This window comes from Symphalangus syndactylus, chromosome 18 (assembly GCF_028878055.3).
Source record: "Symphalangus syndactylus isolate Jambi chromosome 18, NHGRI_mSymSyn1-v2.1_pri, whole genome shotgun sequence".
NCBI lineage: Eukaryota > Metazoa > Chordata > Mammalia > Primates > Hylobatidae > Symphalangus > Symphalangus syndactylus.
In genome coordinates, this window is record NC_072440.2 from 38,575,940 (window position 1) to 38,593,444 (window position 17,505).

The 17,505-nt window shown below is 37.4% G+C and overlaps 1 protein-coding gene across 1 annotated transcript in view; it reads right to left on the reverse strand.

The window, feature by feature from the left end:
* Positions 1 to 490: 490 nt before the first annotated feature.
* NDUFAF2 (NADH:ubiquinone oxidoreductase complex assembly factor 2) overlaps positions 491 to 17,505 on the reverse strand; it is a 217,545-nt gene continuing 200,530 nt past the window's right edge. The window contains exon 4 of the mRNA XM_055252135.2: positions 491 to 814. Within this exon, the coding sequence (XP_055108110.2) occupies positions 563 to 814 (252 nt within the window). The 3' untranslated portion in view covers positions 491 to 562. The remainder of the gene's footprint in view (positions 815 to 17,505) is intronic.

Sequence of the window (17,505 nt, forward strand, 5' to 3'; positions counted from 1 at the left end):
GCTAGCTTTTGTCCCATGCTCTCATCAAGGTCTTAGTGGTTTTTTTTCACTTATCAACTAAGTTTTCTTTGCCTCTACATGTTTTATCCAAGTTCACATTTTTGATTAGTCTTTTAGAATCTTACAGGTCACTCTCCAGAAATAAGAATCTTCATTCTTTTTTCTCCTATATTTGATCAGTTGGGAGAGCTCACTATTTTACCCTCATTATTTGTACCCAATTATATCTACGAGTGGTTCCCAAATGATCATAAAGATCCAAAATATACTAAGCATTCACAGCTACAGGATCCTTCTCAAGGGAGTAATCCAAAGAGGGAAAAACAAATATAAGCAAATTCATGAATAATGACTAAGTCAAATGAAGGATTTAAGTCTAAAAGAAGTTAGGTTTCTATAGTACATAATCTCACATTTCTTGTGCATACTAAAAATGAACTCAAGATTAATGGAATAGGAAACTACTGTACATTCAGAAAATACAAGGTAATTAACTTTTGACTTCTTTTATTTGTTAAAATAGTCACATCCATGTACATGAAAAGATTTGACCATAATGCATTCATTGATTGTGGCTCTTGCCATCTTGTGGCATCCAGGATCCTGGCTGAAAGGTTTTACCAGTGCTGCTGGGAGCCACTGAGGGTTCTTCCTTTCCGAAGTATGGAGCAGAGGCATGGCCTTTAATTTGAGTTTGAATTGGTGGAGGCAAGAGTTCCTCATTGGTCTCTTTACTAAGGAGTTTTTCTTTTTCATAAAAATCTTGGCTTTTTATTTTGATTTCTTCTCTGTATTTTTCATTGTTTAGTATTTCCTGCATGCATATATAAATGGAAGAAATTATTAAATTTCTAATTATAAAGTTTTTATAAAAAGCCAATAAAAATAAAATACATATTATATACATATAAACATATACATACTTTGCATTTAAATAATATACAGATATGTATATGTTTGAAAAAGCTGTATGATTACATACTAATGTTACACAAACAGTTCTGTCCTGATTTTATGCTATAATAGACATGAAGCACCCCATAGTAGAAATATTTACTATCCAAAAAATGAAACGAACAAATGTGAAATATTACACAAGAGCCTGAGACACTCTATGAAAGATTTCCTAAGCTTAACACTGATTTCTGCCCTAAAACTCAGTGACTGTACTTTTCCACTGGTGAGAAAGAAGTGCTCTGACTACCCTTTTTTTTTCTTTGCTGTTCAGATGTGTGAATGCTAACGTCACCCTCTGTAGTACCAGAACCAAGCCTCATCTATTAATATTTCCCTTTCTCTTCTGGAGTGGTATGGCAGGAAAGGAGGAGGATAGGAATGGAATCAGGGTTTGGCATGCCCTAGACACCATTGCAGAGAGGCTCTTTGCTATTGGAAATACTTTCTCAAATCTGTGCAAACAGATTGTACAATGCAGTTCTGTTCCTCAGAATTCTATCTAGGAGTATCTATACCCAAAATTACAATCAATCCTTTGTTACTGTATTTCCTTGAATAAAAGACCATCACATTTAAGAAGCATCACTATAGCATTAAGAAAGGCAAATTTCACACATAGTTTCAGAGATATTAATATTTGAAAAGATACGTATCTTAAAAATAAATGCAATACAGTAATTACATCTTTGGTCTTTATTCACTCCTTCTGTGTTTTGTTGTTGTTGTTGTTGTTTTTGTTTTGTTTTTTTTGAGACGGAGTTTCGCTCTTGTTGCCCAGGCTGGAGTACAATGGTGTGATCTCGGCTTACCGCAACCTCGGCTCACCGCAATCTCCACCTTCCAGGTTCAAGTGATTCTCCTGCCTCAGCCTCCCGAGTAGCTGGGATTACAGGCATGTGCCACCACACCCAGCTAATTTTGTATTTTTAGTAGAAACGGGGTTTCTCCATGTTGGTCAGGCTGGTCTCGAACTCCTGACCTCAGGTGATCTGCCCACCTCAGCCTCCCAAAGTGCTGGAATTACAGGCGTGAGCCACCATGCCTGGTCCATTCCTTCTGTTTTTACAATGCATTTCTAAATGTGTGAAATTTTTTAATGTTCTTTTTGCTTACCTGTATTACCTGATTTTTAGGAATATGTTATTTGTAATGTGAAATTAGAATGTTAATGTAACTAATATCTGACAACACTGACCAAAAAAAAAGTTCTCTCAAGTATTCTTAAAATTTCAAAACTTTTAAAAAATGTCACTTAAAGGGCAACATCTGGATATCTAAATGTATGATATCACCTTTCTGTTTCTCAAGTGAATTTCAAGTAATATTGATTGTATAGTCCTTTAAAAAGGTAAGCTCTGATATTAAAGTAACATTTAAAATAATAGTTTGTACTTAAAGGGGGAAAAGTTTTTGTGGTTTTAGTGTTATAGACTTAGTTTTAGATGTGAAGAAGGGCCCATCTAAAGAAACTTCTCCCTCAAAGCAAATATGTGCAGGTAAGAACAATATTTATAAATATTCTTGTAATTTTTACAACACACAGCAATTCCCCATGAGTAGCTTAATCACCACAGTAAGCGAGCTTCTGAATAGTTGCTACAAATGAGAATAAGAGTAGAGAAATCAGGTTTTCTTTTTCCTATACCCTCGAGAATTCTTATGTAAGGTGACGATGTATCTCAAAGGAAATTCCTCAATATCATATTGGAAATAGCGGAAGTAGACAAAAATTCAAGTTCCTGTGTCTTAATGGAAATTCGTTCTTTGGAGTGGAATGAAAAGTTCAGAACCAGGTTAAACTTGCACTAGTAACCGACCTCAAGTAGCAAGAGATATTCAGAAATTGGTATGGAGCTTGCTTGGATTTTGTATAATAGATCAGTCACGTCACCTGAAGCTGTGCCTATGCCTACTTTATTTATGTCACCTCTATAGTTGCAGTCTTACAGTTGGTACATGCATATGCTTTCTGATAAAAAGAAAATGGAGGGCAAAGATCTGTTCTTGTTTCTTCTGCCTTCACATAATTTCTCTTTATTCAACATTACTCTTCTAAGACTTTCTTATAATAGCTATTGAGGCAAATGAAAAGCCAATCTGAATATATTAATTATTTTTACATATGAAGATGGTTAAAGATTTCAGAGTTGAAAAATATGGAGACTATAATTTTTCCTAAAAAAGAATTTCCTTTTGTTTTTCTGAAAAAACAAAACTGGTACCAAAAACATAACTGGTACCAGGCAAAATTAAACAGAATATAAATCATTTATGAAAGGAAATATGGTCTCGTAAATATTTGGAATTGAAGGGCCAGGTTCTGTGGCTCATGCCTGTAATCCTAGCACTTTGGGAGGCCGAGGTGGGCAGATCACTTGAGGCCGGGAGTTCAACACCAGCCTGGCCAACATGGGAAAACCCTGTCTCTACTAAAACTATAAAAATTAGCTTCGCATTGTGGTGCATGCCTGTAGTCCCAGCTACTCGGGAGGCTGAGAGGCAGGAGAATCACTTGAACCTGGGAGGTGGAGGTTGCAGTGAGCTGAGATTGTACCACAGCACTCCAGCCTGGGTGACAGAGCAAGACTCCATCTCAAACAAAACAAAACAAAAAAAACCCCAAACAATAACAATGAAAATATTTGGAATTGATAAGAAAGTAGTTAGGTGGAGAAAACAGGATAGGAATTGTAGACCTTAAAGACTTTTAAGAAAGTCTATTTTCAAATACAAACTACCAAAAAGCAAGTGTTTTTCCTTCCAATTCCTTGGAACAATATCACCCTATATCTCCATACGTTTATCAAATAACAGTATGTTTCAGTGTTTGCGTAAGGATAAAGCAGGAACGGGAGTCTTTCTTCACATAAATGTTTGTATTTTAAAAACAAATATTCATCATTTTACTTATTTATCTTGCTGCCAATAAATATTTTTCTTTAACATTAAAAAAAAAAGATGGCCGAATGGTATTTTGTCACTAGTATTGTACCATGATTTACTTAACAACTACCTCTACTGTTGCTTCCAATATTTCACTTCTTCATTAAAAAAAATAACGCTGTGATGACAATCCACATGGGTAATTCTTTGACTCAGACAGGGTTCCAATCCCAAATCTACCATTTGCTAGCCGTGTGACACCAAGAAAGCTACTTAACTTTTTAGTCTCAGTTTCTTTATCTGAAAATGGGGCTTATACTCATAACAGTATTATGTGTCCTAAGATAGTTATGTATTACAAGGTGAGTAAGCTTTTATAAAACAATGCCAAATGGGCCGGTGTGGTGGCTCACGACTGTAATCCCAGCACTCTGGGAGGTCAAAGCAGGCAGATCACTTGAGGTCAGGAGTTCGACACCAGCCTGGCCAACATGGCAAAACCGTGTCTCTATTAAAAATACACAAATTAGCCAGGTGTGGTGGTGTACTGTAATCCCAGCTACTCTGGAGGCTGAGGCATGAGAATCGCTTGAACCTGGGAGGTGGAGGTTGCAGTGAGCCGAGATCATGCCACTGCACTCCAGCCCGGGCGACAGAGCAAGACTCTGTCTCAAAAAAAAAAAAAAATAAATGAATAAACAAACAATACCAAATGGAAGTATCTTACTTTTGTTCCCCTTAAGTAACCTCTAGAGTTCCCTTAAAGATTGAAAAGTTTATGCAGATTACAGATTTTTCCATATTCTAATGTAAGCCAAACATTATTGATTTAAAAATTGAATCTTGTTTATATGTGACTATGCAAGTATAAATATTTATACCTCAAATTACTCATATGTATACTCTTCACATTGTTATTCTCTGAATGTTTCTCAATAGTGGCATAGAATTTGGGCTCTGAAGCCAGACCACTGAATACAAATCTCAGTTTTACCATTTACCAGCTGTGTGACTCTGTGAATATTATTTAACTTCCCTGTGTCTCACTTTCGTGTTGTGTGAAATGGAGATAATGTTGTCTTCTTCAATGGGCTGTTGTAAAGGTTGGGAAAGAACTGGCTACTGGGCAGTGATAGTACAACAGAAGAAGGTACAAATATATCTTAAAATAGTGATTTATTTCATTCTATTAAAAAATAAACATACCAAACTTGTACACATCTCTCTTTGAAATGGGTAGAGATGTTAGTAAGTAAGAGGTAATCTACTAGTTTCAGACAAAAGATGGAATAACTGGTACCAGGCTAGTCCTCCTGCCATGACATCACTAGAAAACTGGACAAAAATACATTTTTCAGATACTGGACAATAGGCAGCACAGTAGTATGATCCCTGAAGGGCATCAATGAGTAACAAATTAGATAAGCCCTATATCATCCCAGCTTTCTGGCTGGAGACACATTACTGGCTGCTACACAGGGTGGGGGAACCCAACCAGAGGATGGTGGTTTATGGGGAGATAAGAGATGGTTGTTTAGGGAGCCTGAGAAAGCTGGAATATGCTGGGATATGTTAGGCATAGTACCAGAATACACAGAGTAAGTTTTAGAAGTCTGCATAGTAATCCACTTGAGTGTTGAGCTGAATATTAAGCTGTCCATGTGTGGGGTGAAACTCCATAAAGCAGGAAGGACGACTTCTCACTAAAGAATACTGGGGAACTATAGGTTTAAAATTGCTGGAGCTTGCACTGGACTAGGAAAAAGTCAAGTTCTAATCAGCCAGGGAGAGCTCGTTGAACACCTGAGACATTGTAAAGATCCCGGAAAGGTCACTCTTTAGGTGTAGGGCTAAACTGGCATGAGAGTACAGCTTATTGGAGACCTATGCTGTACAATACAATAGGCACTAGCCACATACCATTTAAATTAAATAAAAAATTCAGTTACTGAATTATACTAGCCACATTTCAAGTATTTCATAGCCAAATATGACTCATGGCCACTATATGGGAAAGTACAGTTATAAAACATTTCCATCATTGCAAAAATTTGGATTGGACTGCACTGCTCTAGATCTACCCTAACAAAACTTAAAAGTAAGATTCTAGCCGTACATGGTGGCTCACGCCTGTAATCCTAGCACGTTGGGAGGCTGAGGCAGGTGGATTTCTTGAGTCCAGGAGTTTGTGACCAGCCTGGGCAACATGGTGAAACCCTGTTGCTACAAAAAAAAAAAAAAAAAAAAAAAATTAGCCAGGCCTGGTGGCATGCAGCTGTGGTCCCAGCTACTCGGGAGGCTGAAGTGGGAGGATCACTTGAGCCCAGGAGGTCAAAGCTGCAGTGAGCCAAGATCACACCACTGCACTCCAGCCTGGGCAACAGAGTGAGACTCTGTCTCAAAAAAAAAAAAAAAAAAAAAAAAAAAAGCTTCCAAAAGTTTGGGCTGGTTCACATGTCAATTAATGGCCCTCCAGAACAAAACTCAGTATTTTCTAAAGGAAGACAACAAAACTGGGATAATAAACGTAATATTTCAATGTTCATCATGTAATCAATAGGTGAAGAGGAAAGGATGACCCAAAACCAGTCAACAGAAGTAGACCTAGACATGACAGAAATGATGAAATCAACAGACAAGGACTTTATCACAATTACTATAAAATGTCTAAAGAGTTAAAGAAAAAAATCAACATGAGGAAAGAAATGGGAACTATTATAAAGAACCAAATATAACTTCAAGGTGAAAAACAACCTACGAAATAAAAAAATTGAGTGCTTAATGGTAGGTTAGATACTGTAGAAGAACAGTGAATCTGAATATAAGACAATGGAAAATAGATAAACTGAAGCAAGAGAGAGTTTTAAAAAAGGGCTAAAAAATGAACAGAGCCTCAGTGAGCTATTGGACAATACTATGCAGTCTGATATACACGTGGTCATGGAAGGAGAAGAGAAAATAATGACTAAATATAAAGTCACAGATCTAAGAAGCTCAACAACCCCAAGCAGGATAATCATAAAACCAAGGCACATCCAAATCAAATTGCTAAATACTAATGATAAAATCTTAAAACTAGACACAGGAAAAAAGACACTTATACAAAAGACAAAAATAAGAAATAACACTGAGTTCTCATCAGAAACAACTTAGAATCCTATATTCAGTGAAAATATCTTAAAAATGAAGGTATTATAAGAACATTTTCAGACAAAAGCTGAATTTGTCACAAGTAAATATCTACTACAAGAAAAATTAAAGGAAACACTTCAACTGAAGGAAAATGATACAAGATGGAAACCTTGTAGAATGAATAGCACTGGAAATGATCAGAATGAAGGACTTCATTGCAGAGAAAAACACCAGAGTTTTGGACACTGCTAGGTGCTGGATACCCTGAAACTCTATGTCCACCAAATCTAAGTTCCCTGAGCACACGAGAAGCATTGTTACACTGTCCATTGAGAATACCAATATGGATTTTGAGGCCAGTCATGACTACACTGCCAAGCAAACTTCTCAAGCTTTGTGAACCTGGTTCAGGAGACGCACAGCCTGAGAGACAAGAGGGCTGTTGTTACCACGTGCAGCCCTCAAATTAACAACACTCTGCCTCATTACCTCCTTATTCCCATCAACAAAAAGTCTCCACTCACCATAGCTTCCATGTTTTACACCACTGTCTTGGCTCCCCTGACTAGGGATCTAGAGCAGTGTATCAACAATGGCCTTCTTGTCCACCTGAAGCAGAACCTCATGGAGTTGACAATTGAGAGTCATGCATGAGGTCAATCCCTTCTAAAAGGGTCATTTAAAGAGTCTCCTGGAGTGAAATATTGAAGAATATCATTCTCCACCAATCTCAGGGAAGAAGAGAAAGAAACCATACTGACAAATTAAAAAAAGGCATGAGCTGTATCAAAATCTGTGTGTCAAAACTTTCCTTAAATGTATATGTTATGAATGACCAATGTTCTGTGACAATCTCTCTCATTTCAGGGGTGTTCAGCTGGAGCAAATTAGTTTAGGCTTGAGTTGTTTATGGAGCCTTAATATTGGGAAAACAAATTATCAGTTGTGAAAAGTATTACAGGGTAAGTATCCCTTATCTGAATGCTTAGGAACTGAAGTGTTTGGGATTTTGGAATTTTTTGGATCTTGGAATATTTGCTTTTTACTTACCAGTTAAGTATCCCCAAATCCTTTGAATGCCTTAATAGTGCTCAACAAGTTTTGGATTTTGGAGCAATTTGGATTTCGAATTTGAGCTGCTCAACTTGCATGTATTTAATGTTTGAATTTATATATTTTTCTGGTCAAAATTTAATATAAATTACCATTGTTTGTGAAGGATTAGATTAAAAAAGAGAAAAAGCGAAAAGATCTAAATGCCTTTAACAAGCTCATCGTTGTTTTTGTAATGTAGTTAATGGTTATTTATAGTGTACTATTCATTTACTCGGTGATGTGAACTTAAGCCCCCAAAAGGTTGTGGCTCAAGTCCTTTCCAATGCTGTTACTTTGCTAAGAGCTCTGGTTAAGAGCCCTTTTGGTAGCTGTATTATTGTTGCATTCAATGCTGCAACTTGCTATGTGTAGTAATGAGAAAAGAGATTTAAAGTTTGTTTTTTTTAAAAAACAAAGCTTAAATATGGAATCTACTAACATGCTGACTTATAGCTCACTCACGGACATTAGGCATGATATAATAAGTAGTTATTCTGCTCCAATCATACAGTCCCTCATGCAAAATCCTACTATACATTAACTTTCCATAAAGGCAAGGAATTCAGCTTTAATATACACTTACTGCTATGGAAGTTATTAGATAACATAAGTGGATATTTGAATTATAAAGAGGAGGTAAAACAAATGGCAGAAAAATACTAGAGGTCTCTGCAATGATGTGTTGGGAGAGAGAAAGAAAACTAAAGCTATTTAAACCTGGGCTTTGGAAATGCACTCTAATATCTGAGGGAAGGCTAAGACCTGATGACCAGTGCTCTCTGATGAAGTTATCATGACTGGAAGATAAGTTTAGATTACTTGATGAGTATTGGGGAAAGGGAAGGGCTGAGAGATATCTGAATAGGTTCAAAGGTTACCCAAAGAGTTTTCAACCTCAGGTATCCATTATTCTGCTTCTCTGGAGCCACACTCAGACCAGAGGTGTGGGAGTGAACATTTCTCAGTCTATACTGTTAAATGGAATCAAATATTTAGATGCAGATCTAAGTATATATACAAAACATTTTTTAGGAATATTATCTGTTATTATACGTATACTTAATGAATAAGAAAAGGTAAATACAAATTACACAAATTATAAATTATCCATTTTTATTAATTTAAGATATGTAAAATGTCACTAGTATTTTTTTATGTTGTGTGTGATGTGTGTATAAATAAAAATGAATAACTGTTTTCAAACCATCATTCAAGATTTCAATCCCTTAGCCTAATTTTTCTCTTTAAAAGGCTCAAACCTAGTCAATGGAGAATTCTTCTATGAAGGAGTGTTTCAGTAATACTTTATATGTACATATATATGATGCTGATGGTGTAATATTCATGGTAAGCATAAAATTCCATAATAATAGACTTCAAAAGTATTTGAATAATTTTTATATTGATAGACATGGAAATGGAATAGAGTTAATGCTCAGCCCTTTATTAGGGAATTAGAACTTTGCTTTAAAAATGTTATGAATCCAGGTAGAAAAAAGGCAGGTTGAACACACACACACACACACAAATACACAAATATGCCATTTCATCTTTAATGTTCTGGCTCCATGCTCCTCTAAAGTTTAGTATTTATAAATAGTCTCCATTTAGCTTCAAGTACTTGTGAATTCCAAGTATATCATATATAACTATGTTCAAACTGAAGTTCAAAACACACGCCAAGACAAAATCTAAATATAGTTTAAAATAAATTCAACAGTGCTTCATTGTTAGAAAGTTTACTATTTTCAAGAGCAAGTTAAGGCTCAGGAGTTAGTCTTATGCCCATGTCACTGGGTTCTTTTTCAGTCTTCTGTGGGAGCAAAACCATAGCTTATTTATAAAGTTCAAGTTATATTACATATAAAAAATGAGAAACTGGATTTATAAAAAGTTAAAATTTAAAATTATACATTAGCGGTACATTTGTGACAAAAGCTAAATGTACATATATCTTTAATATCTACTGGAGCTAGACATACTTTTCAAAGTACACATAAGATAAAGATATAAAAATATTTCAATTACTAAAAATACCCAATGCATACATTTTTTACTGCTTACCAGACATAAATTTGACCTTGACAGCTCTACTAATTTCTTTCCATAATTTAAACTATATATACTAGTGGATAATTTTTATTTTAATAAATATTAAAAATTTTAAAGTATAAGTACATTGCCTTTGAGTCAATTAAAATGTTTTTCATAGACTACAAAACGATTTATGTAGATTATAAGTGAAATTTGGCATGAAGTATGTTTTGGGACCCCATACCAGTAACATTTGTTTACGATGGTCACACCCAGAAAGTAGCCTCCCAGAATATACCACACAGCCCCCAATCCTCAATATAATTATAAAATTATAATGGGAATTTGGTGTTTCAAAACGTTCAGAATTGAATATTCTTTTACAGTGTTAATTTTGTAACATGCTGAGAAACAATTCAAGCCTAGCAAATGCTATAGTGATGTCTCAGCTTGAGTATATTGCCAAGTTGTTTAATTAAACTACATTTTCTAGTTCTACAAGTTGAACTGCCAGGATGAAATAAGTTATTAGATCACCTTTTTCATCTATCAAAGAAAGAAGAAAAAAGAGGGAGGTGCATAGATCACCAAAAGGTATTCTGTATTCAGGCTCAAGAGAACACCTGCTAGATCAGTAATCAAAAATAAATTTAATCTTGCCTGGATGGGAGTAGAAACTCAAAGAGTAAATAAGTGACAGGGCTTAGGTTAGTGTGATAGTACTGGGTTGCTAAGAAATCTATTAGAATAAAACAACAGGCAAGTGAGTTATGCTTTAGCAGAAGCTGCCCTGCTACATGTTCTTGCCAATCACTAGTACGCCTCTGCCAAATCAATGTCACATTTAATTTATTCACATTCAAATCTATTGCAAACATCCTTTGATCAATTACAATAATGAGAATGTACACTGAGTTTTGTTGTTTTGACATGCTTTCTTGAACCTTCCTCATGCATTTTTTCAAAACATTTCAAATTGCAAGAAGGCTATCTCAATGATTCCTGTTATTTGAGGGGACAATTGTATGGTTTGTTTATATTCTTTGCTGGCTAGGAATTTCTGGCATTAAGTTTTCTTTCTTTGAACCTGAGCCAGATTAATTATTAAATCTCAAAATGTCACTAAAATGAACTAATCACAGAGCTCAAGTCATTAATAGTTTTGCAGGTGGTATTTCCTTTAATAAAATAAATGAACTTCCATATATATGCAAAAAGGGCCTCTGAGCATAAAGACAATTATTTAATTGAAAAAGAAATTTAGCAGTTAAACATTAATAAAAAATAATTAGAGTCACTTAATGCTAGTCCTATTTAACTGAACTACTCTGGTGGGAGACAAAGAAAACCTTACTCCCTTGTGTGGGAAGAGGAAAGACCACAATCCTTGGGAGAAAAAGCCATGTCAGGTCCCCATGGCTTTCCAGGCTTGGCCTCAGAGAGAGAGAAAGAAATGGCAGAAAGGCAAGAGCCCTGGAGGAAAGAAAAGGCTCCATCTGTGAATGATTGCTAACATTCACTGAGCTGTTATGTGCCAGCTGCTGTCGGGGGAAAAGAATTCTTCTGGCCTAGGATGAGAGAGGGAAGAAGAGTTGGATGAGAAGAAGTAAGACATAAAGAAGCTACAACTTAGGCTATATAGAGCCTGCCCTAGAGAATAAAAAATGTGGTCAGAGGCAGCACCCTCTAGGACTTGTTGCAGGGGACAACAGGAGCTGTGGCCCTGAAAGATACACTTATTCATTCATGTGTTTTTCATTCATTCATTCATTCATTCATTCATTCGTTTAATATATACTGAACACCTACAATTTAAGGGCCTAGGGATACAGAGATCAAAACCTAGTTCCTATTGTTATGAAGCATCTTTGAGGAACAAAGAGGATGGTCAAAGGAGGTACCATAAGGAAGAGCTGGGTGAGCTCCAATGGCCAATTATGTGGCTAATGCTTATGGGTCCTTTCCTACTTTCCCATTCACTAACTGATTGGTTCATGCATATATTAACTGAGAGCCTACTAAGTGCCAAGGATTGAGTTAAAAGACACAACTTTTACCCTGTGCTCAAAGAACTCACAATCTAAGGAAGACAGGCAGGTTTAAAAAAAATTAAATTATAATATGATAAATTCTGCAATCATATAAAACAAAGAATGTTATGAGAATGCAGACAAAAACTAGTGTCCCTATTACTATTATTATTATTAATTAATTATTTTTTTTTGAGACGGAGTTTCGCTGTTTTTGCCCAGGCTAGAGTGCAATGGCGTGATCTTGGCTCACTTTAACCTCCACCTCCCAGGTTCAAGTGATTCTCCTGCCTCAGCCTTCAGAGTAGCTGGGATTACAGGCATGCGCCACCACGCCTGGCTAATTTTGTATTTTTAGTAGAGACGGGGTTTCTCCATGTTGGTCAGCCTGGTCTCCAACTCCTATCTCAGGTGATCTGCCCGCCTCGGCCTCCCAAAGTGCTGGGATTACAGGCGTGAGCCACCACGCCCAGCCCTGGTGTCCCAATTATTATCCAGAGTGTGGACTGGAGGGTTAGAGAAGGTGATACTTCAGTATTAAACAATCAATCAGAATCAACCAGAGAACTAAGAAGAGAGGGGCATTCTAGGAAAACGTAAGCATGTGATCAGAGGTATGAAGGAGTAAAGCAGCAAAGCAAATTCAGGACACTGAGTGGTTCATATGGTATATAGGGGTTAGAACATGCTGAATCTTGTAATGCAGTGTTAGGATATTTAGGTTTCACCCTGAAAGTGATGGTGAAACATTTTGGGCTTTGAAGGAAGAGCAAGATTTCCAGATAAAATACAGGATGCTCAGTTAAATTTGAATTTCATACAAACATCAAATAATTTAGTATTTATGTCCTAAAAATTATATGGGACATACATGTAAAATTATCCCTTGTTCATCTGAAATTAAAATTTAACTGGGTGTGCTGTATTTTTGTTTGCTAAATCTGGCAACCATAAGCAGGAGACTTATATGTTTATCCCATATTTTAAAAAAGATGACTCTGGCAACTATAGAAATTAGCTTGGAGAGGTGCAAGACTGGAATAGAGAAATTGGATAGCAGGCCACTGCAGAAATGCAAGTAAGAAAATCATTAGGGCAGGAACCAAGACAATGGTATTGAGACAGACAAAAAAAGATTGTTAAGATATTCAATAGGAAAAAGGTCTTAGTCACCAATATGTAGAGGTGAAGGAGATGAGGACAATCCCTGTTTCTAATCAGTGATGACAGTGACACTTTGCAAGCTGAGGAACTCTGGCTGGCGATGCTACTCCCAGGCCTTGTTTGCACGCTACCTGCTGCAGGAGACAGCCCACCTACTCGGCCCACTTGGGCCAAGTCTGGCTTACACACTGGTTCCTGAGTTCTCGTCCCGCACCTAAGAATGAGGATGTGCTAACATTCGAAGAGTGAACAAGGCAGGGAGTTTTCTTGAGTGATGAAACAGCTTTCAGTGGAGAGGGGATGTAGCGGTGGTCCCCCTATCCAAAAGTGGGAAAGTACCCCTAATATGGCTGAGTCAGGAGCCTTTTATGGGCTCAGAATGGGAAAGGGACAGGCTGTAGGGAGTATTGGAAAAGGTAACATTCAATTGTTAAAAGGCATTATTCAAAAAGAATTAATCAGGAAAGAGCAGGCAAACAGGAACATAAGTTCTCACTCTGGGTTGCAGGTTTCATCTGGGACCAGCAGCCTGGTCTTTCAGCCTCCAGGCTGTTTTTGGCTTGAAAGTGGGGTTTTATCAGGGACCCGCCCCTATTAGCCTAGGCATTTGGCTGCCTCCTGTCACTGTCAACAGATAATGCCATTAACCATGGTAGGAAACATAGAAAAAGAGTTCTGCTTTAAACATACCAAATTTAAGTTGTCTGTAAAGTATCCAAATATCTTTTTATCAAACTGTTAGCTCCTTTCTGGCCAAACTTCAGAACTTCTGAAATGCTTCAAGGACTCAATTCTAGCCCCCTTTTTTACTATACAGATGGTCCCTGACTTACAATGATTCAACTTATGATAGTGCAAAAGCAACATGCCTTCAGTTGAAACTGTATTTTCAAATTCTGAATTCTGATCTCTTCCCAGGCTAGTGATATGCCATACAATACTTTCTCATCATGCTAGGTGGTGGCATTGAGCAGCAGCTCCCCGTCATCACTTTGATGACAAGGGTAGATAACCCACACTCTACAGTGTACTATGTTACCAGATGATTTTGCCCAACTGCAGGCTAATGTAAGTGTCCTGAGCAGGCTTAAGGTCGACTAGGCTAAGCTATGAATTTGGTAAGTAAGTTAGGTGTATTAAATGTATTTTTGATTTAACAGTGGGTTTATTGGGATATAACCTCATGGTAAGTTAAGGAATATCTGTATTCTCTCTCAAAGTAATCATTTCTTATCCCAAGTTTAAATATTGTCTACATATGCTGAAGAAGCTCAAATTCATTTCAAGCCTGACTGCTCCCCAAGCTCCAGAATAATATAGCCAACTATCTGGGTGGAGGTGGATGTCTAACAAACATGTTAAATTAAATATGTCCAAAGATGCCTTAGGCTCAGAGGGCTAACTTAAGGCCATACAATTAGACTACACTTGAAACAAGTTTCTGCCTCCACCATATTTTCCTTCTACTACTCATTACTCTTCGCACGGTTCTCAGCAAGCCACACACAGGCTTTGCATACAGGTATCCTGCTGCCTGACTACAGTGTTTCCCTGACCCCTAGAAGGTTTGCCTTGTTTCAACAGGGCCTGGTCTCCCTTGCTAAGATAAAAGCAAGTTCCAAGGCAACACCCTACTTCATCAACATAGAGAGGAGCCTTCCAGCTAACCGGAAGTCCTAAAAGTTAATTACTATACTCTCAAAGTAGTCTCCGTGACATATCAAATGCACACCAGTGGGCACGATCTTGGGGGGAGGAGGCTGTTACTGGGATGTCCTCATGGTGGGAAGAAGCACCTTAGCCAGCAGCAGCTAAATCAGCTTCCCTTACGCAACTGTGTACATTTACTAAAATGATTCCTATTTTTCTTTACCTCCTACATTTACCTAGCACTAAATTTTACCAATTCTTCCTTCAAAATTTATCTTGAATTGTGCATTTCTCTTTATCTCTATTGCCAATAGCATTTCTTGCTTGGACTATTATTGCCTCCTAATAAGTCTCCTTGGTCCTCTATGATCTAATGTCCACATAGCAATCAGAGTGACCTTTCATGCCACTTCTCACTAACAACCCTTTAAATGGGTCCTTGGAACAAAATCCAAACTTGCCTGTGGCAAAGATGGAGATATTTGGATAAGCCCTTCTTCAAGGAAGGACTTGCTTCCCAGCTGCAGTGAATGCTGTGAGCAGACAGTCTGCAGCTGTCAACAATTTTAGCATGTGCCACAGCTTGTAGCCACCTTTCTAGTGGTTTTCCAGAGCAGCCCACATCCAGTAACCGAACAAGGCAGGCAGGCAGGGCCATAAGGGCCCGGCCATTTCAACCAGATGTACAAAGACTCTGATGGGCAATACTTGCTCCAGAGCTTCCTACTAAATTGGCTGAAGCTTTGTTGGGCCTACATCACAGTTTGACTTTGTCCTCTGTCCACTCCTATTTTCTTCCTCTTCCTTTCATAAGGATGCCTAATAAATACCTTCCATCTCAATGTCTGCTTCTGAAGAATACAACTTTAACAAGGCTCCAAATGACCCAATTGCTGCCTACCTCTCCAATCTCATTTCATGTCATTTTCTGCCTTGGTTATTATACTTCAACCTCACTAGCTTCTTTGTTCTTTAAACACACTGCATTTCACTTGGCCTCTTTTAGCTCTCTGCCGGAAAGTCTTTTTCTTTCAGTTCTTCACATGGCTAGCTAAATCTCATACTTCAGGGAAGACCAATAACTTAAAGAGAACTTCCCTGGCTAATCTATGTAAAGTGATCTTTCCAACCAGACATAAGAACAATACCCAGTTTACTTTGTAGTGCTTATCATATTTCATAATCTTTATTATTTATGTATTTGTTTATATGGCTTGACTAGAATATAAACTCCAAGGGCCAGGAATATGTATAGTTCACTGTTAACATTCCCAGCATCGTTTAGCATATTATGTAAGTGTTGAAAAATAATTTGTTGAATGAATAAATGACTCCATGGGTCTAGCTCAAGAGAGAGGCCAGGGCTGGAAATCTGGAAGTATATGTAGTGGCTGAAGCCAAGACAGGATGAGATTGTCCAGAGAAATGGTAGAGAAGAAGAAGAGCCAAAGGTCAAGAACAGATCCTTCATGTGGACCACCAAAATTTAAGAGGTAAGGGAAAAACATGAAACAACAACGGGTTGAGAAAGAATGGTCTAGAAAGTGAGGGGATAATAAAAACGGCATTGGTAAAAGTAGCAAATATTGATGCCTCACCCATATTCTCTCAGCTTACTCTGTAGCTTTCTAAATAGCTTATTTAGATGAAGCTTGTTTCTTACTTCAAACTTCTGCAGTTCTTGGTCTGAGGACCATATTCACCTTATATAATGGGCAAGATGAAAATACCAGGGAGTTAACACTCCCCAGGAGTGAGCCTTAGTGAGAAATTGGTGGATAAATACCCCAGCTTCCTTGCTCTTCAATGGAACAACTCTGTGATGTGTTCCACAGTCTCTCAGAGGGCTGCTGGCAAAACTGAGCTCCAGTTTGCCCACAGCATTTAACCAGCTTATTAAGGCACCTTTTAGTGACTTTCCTTTTTTCCCTTTCTTACTGTTCAACTCTAATGCTTTTAGAAATGGCCTTGCAAATAAGTTACTTGTATCCAAATTCTTGTCTCAGATCCTGGTTTGAAGGGAACACAAAACTAAGATGGTAAAGAAGCCACAAGGGGAAGGAAATTCAAGACGGGAGGCAGTTAACTCTATGAAATGCAGGTGGGGTTAGAATTGAGACATATCCAATGGACTTAGCATTAAAGAGGTATTTGGTGACCTTGAGAGAGAAGTTTGAAGGAGGTTATGGAGGCAGATGCAGATTGTACTGGAGGGAGAGGAAACACTTCCCAAATAAGTCTTCCATAGATCACACTAGCTTTCCAGGAAATTAAAAGGTGCTTGACATGCCAAAAAGTTGTATGGTCAAATCAAATTGGGAAACAGACTTTCCAGTTCAAGAGTCCCAAAATTTCCCCCACTCCTTTTGAAAACCTACCCCTTAAATAAAAGAGATACCAAGATTAGAAAAACCCAAAGCCCTTTCTTGATAAACAGAGTGTCATCTAAAATAGCAAATGACAACATAAAAAGATGGAAATAAATAGAACAACAAATAATTCAGCAGAGTAGAAAAGGAACAATCCTAAATGTTTGCAAACAGGGATACTGGTGAGAAAA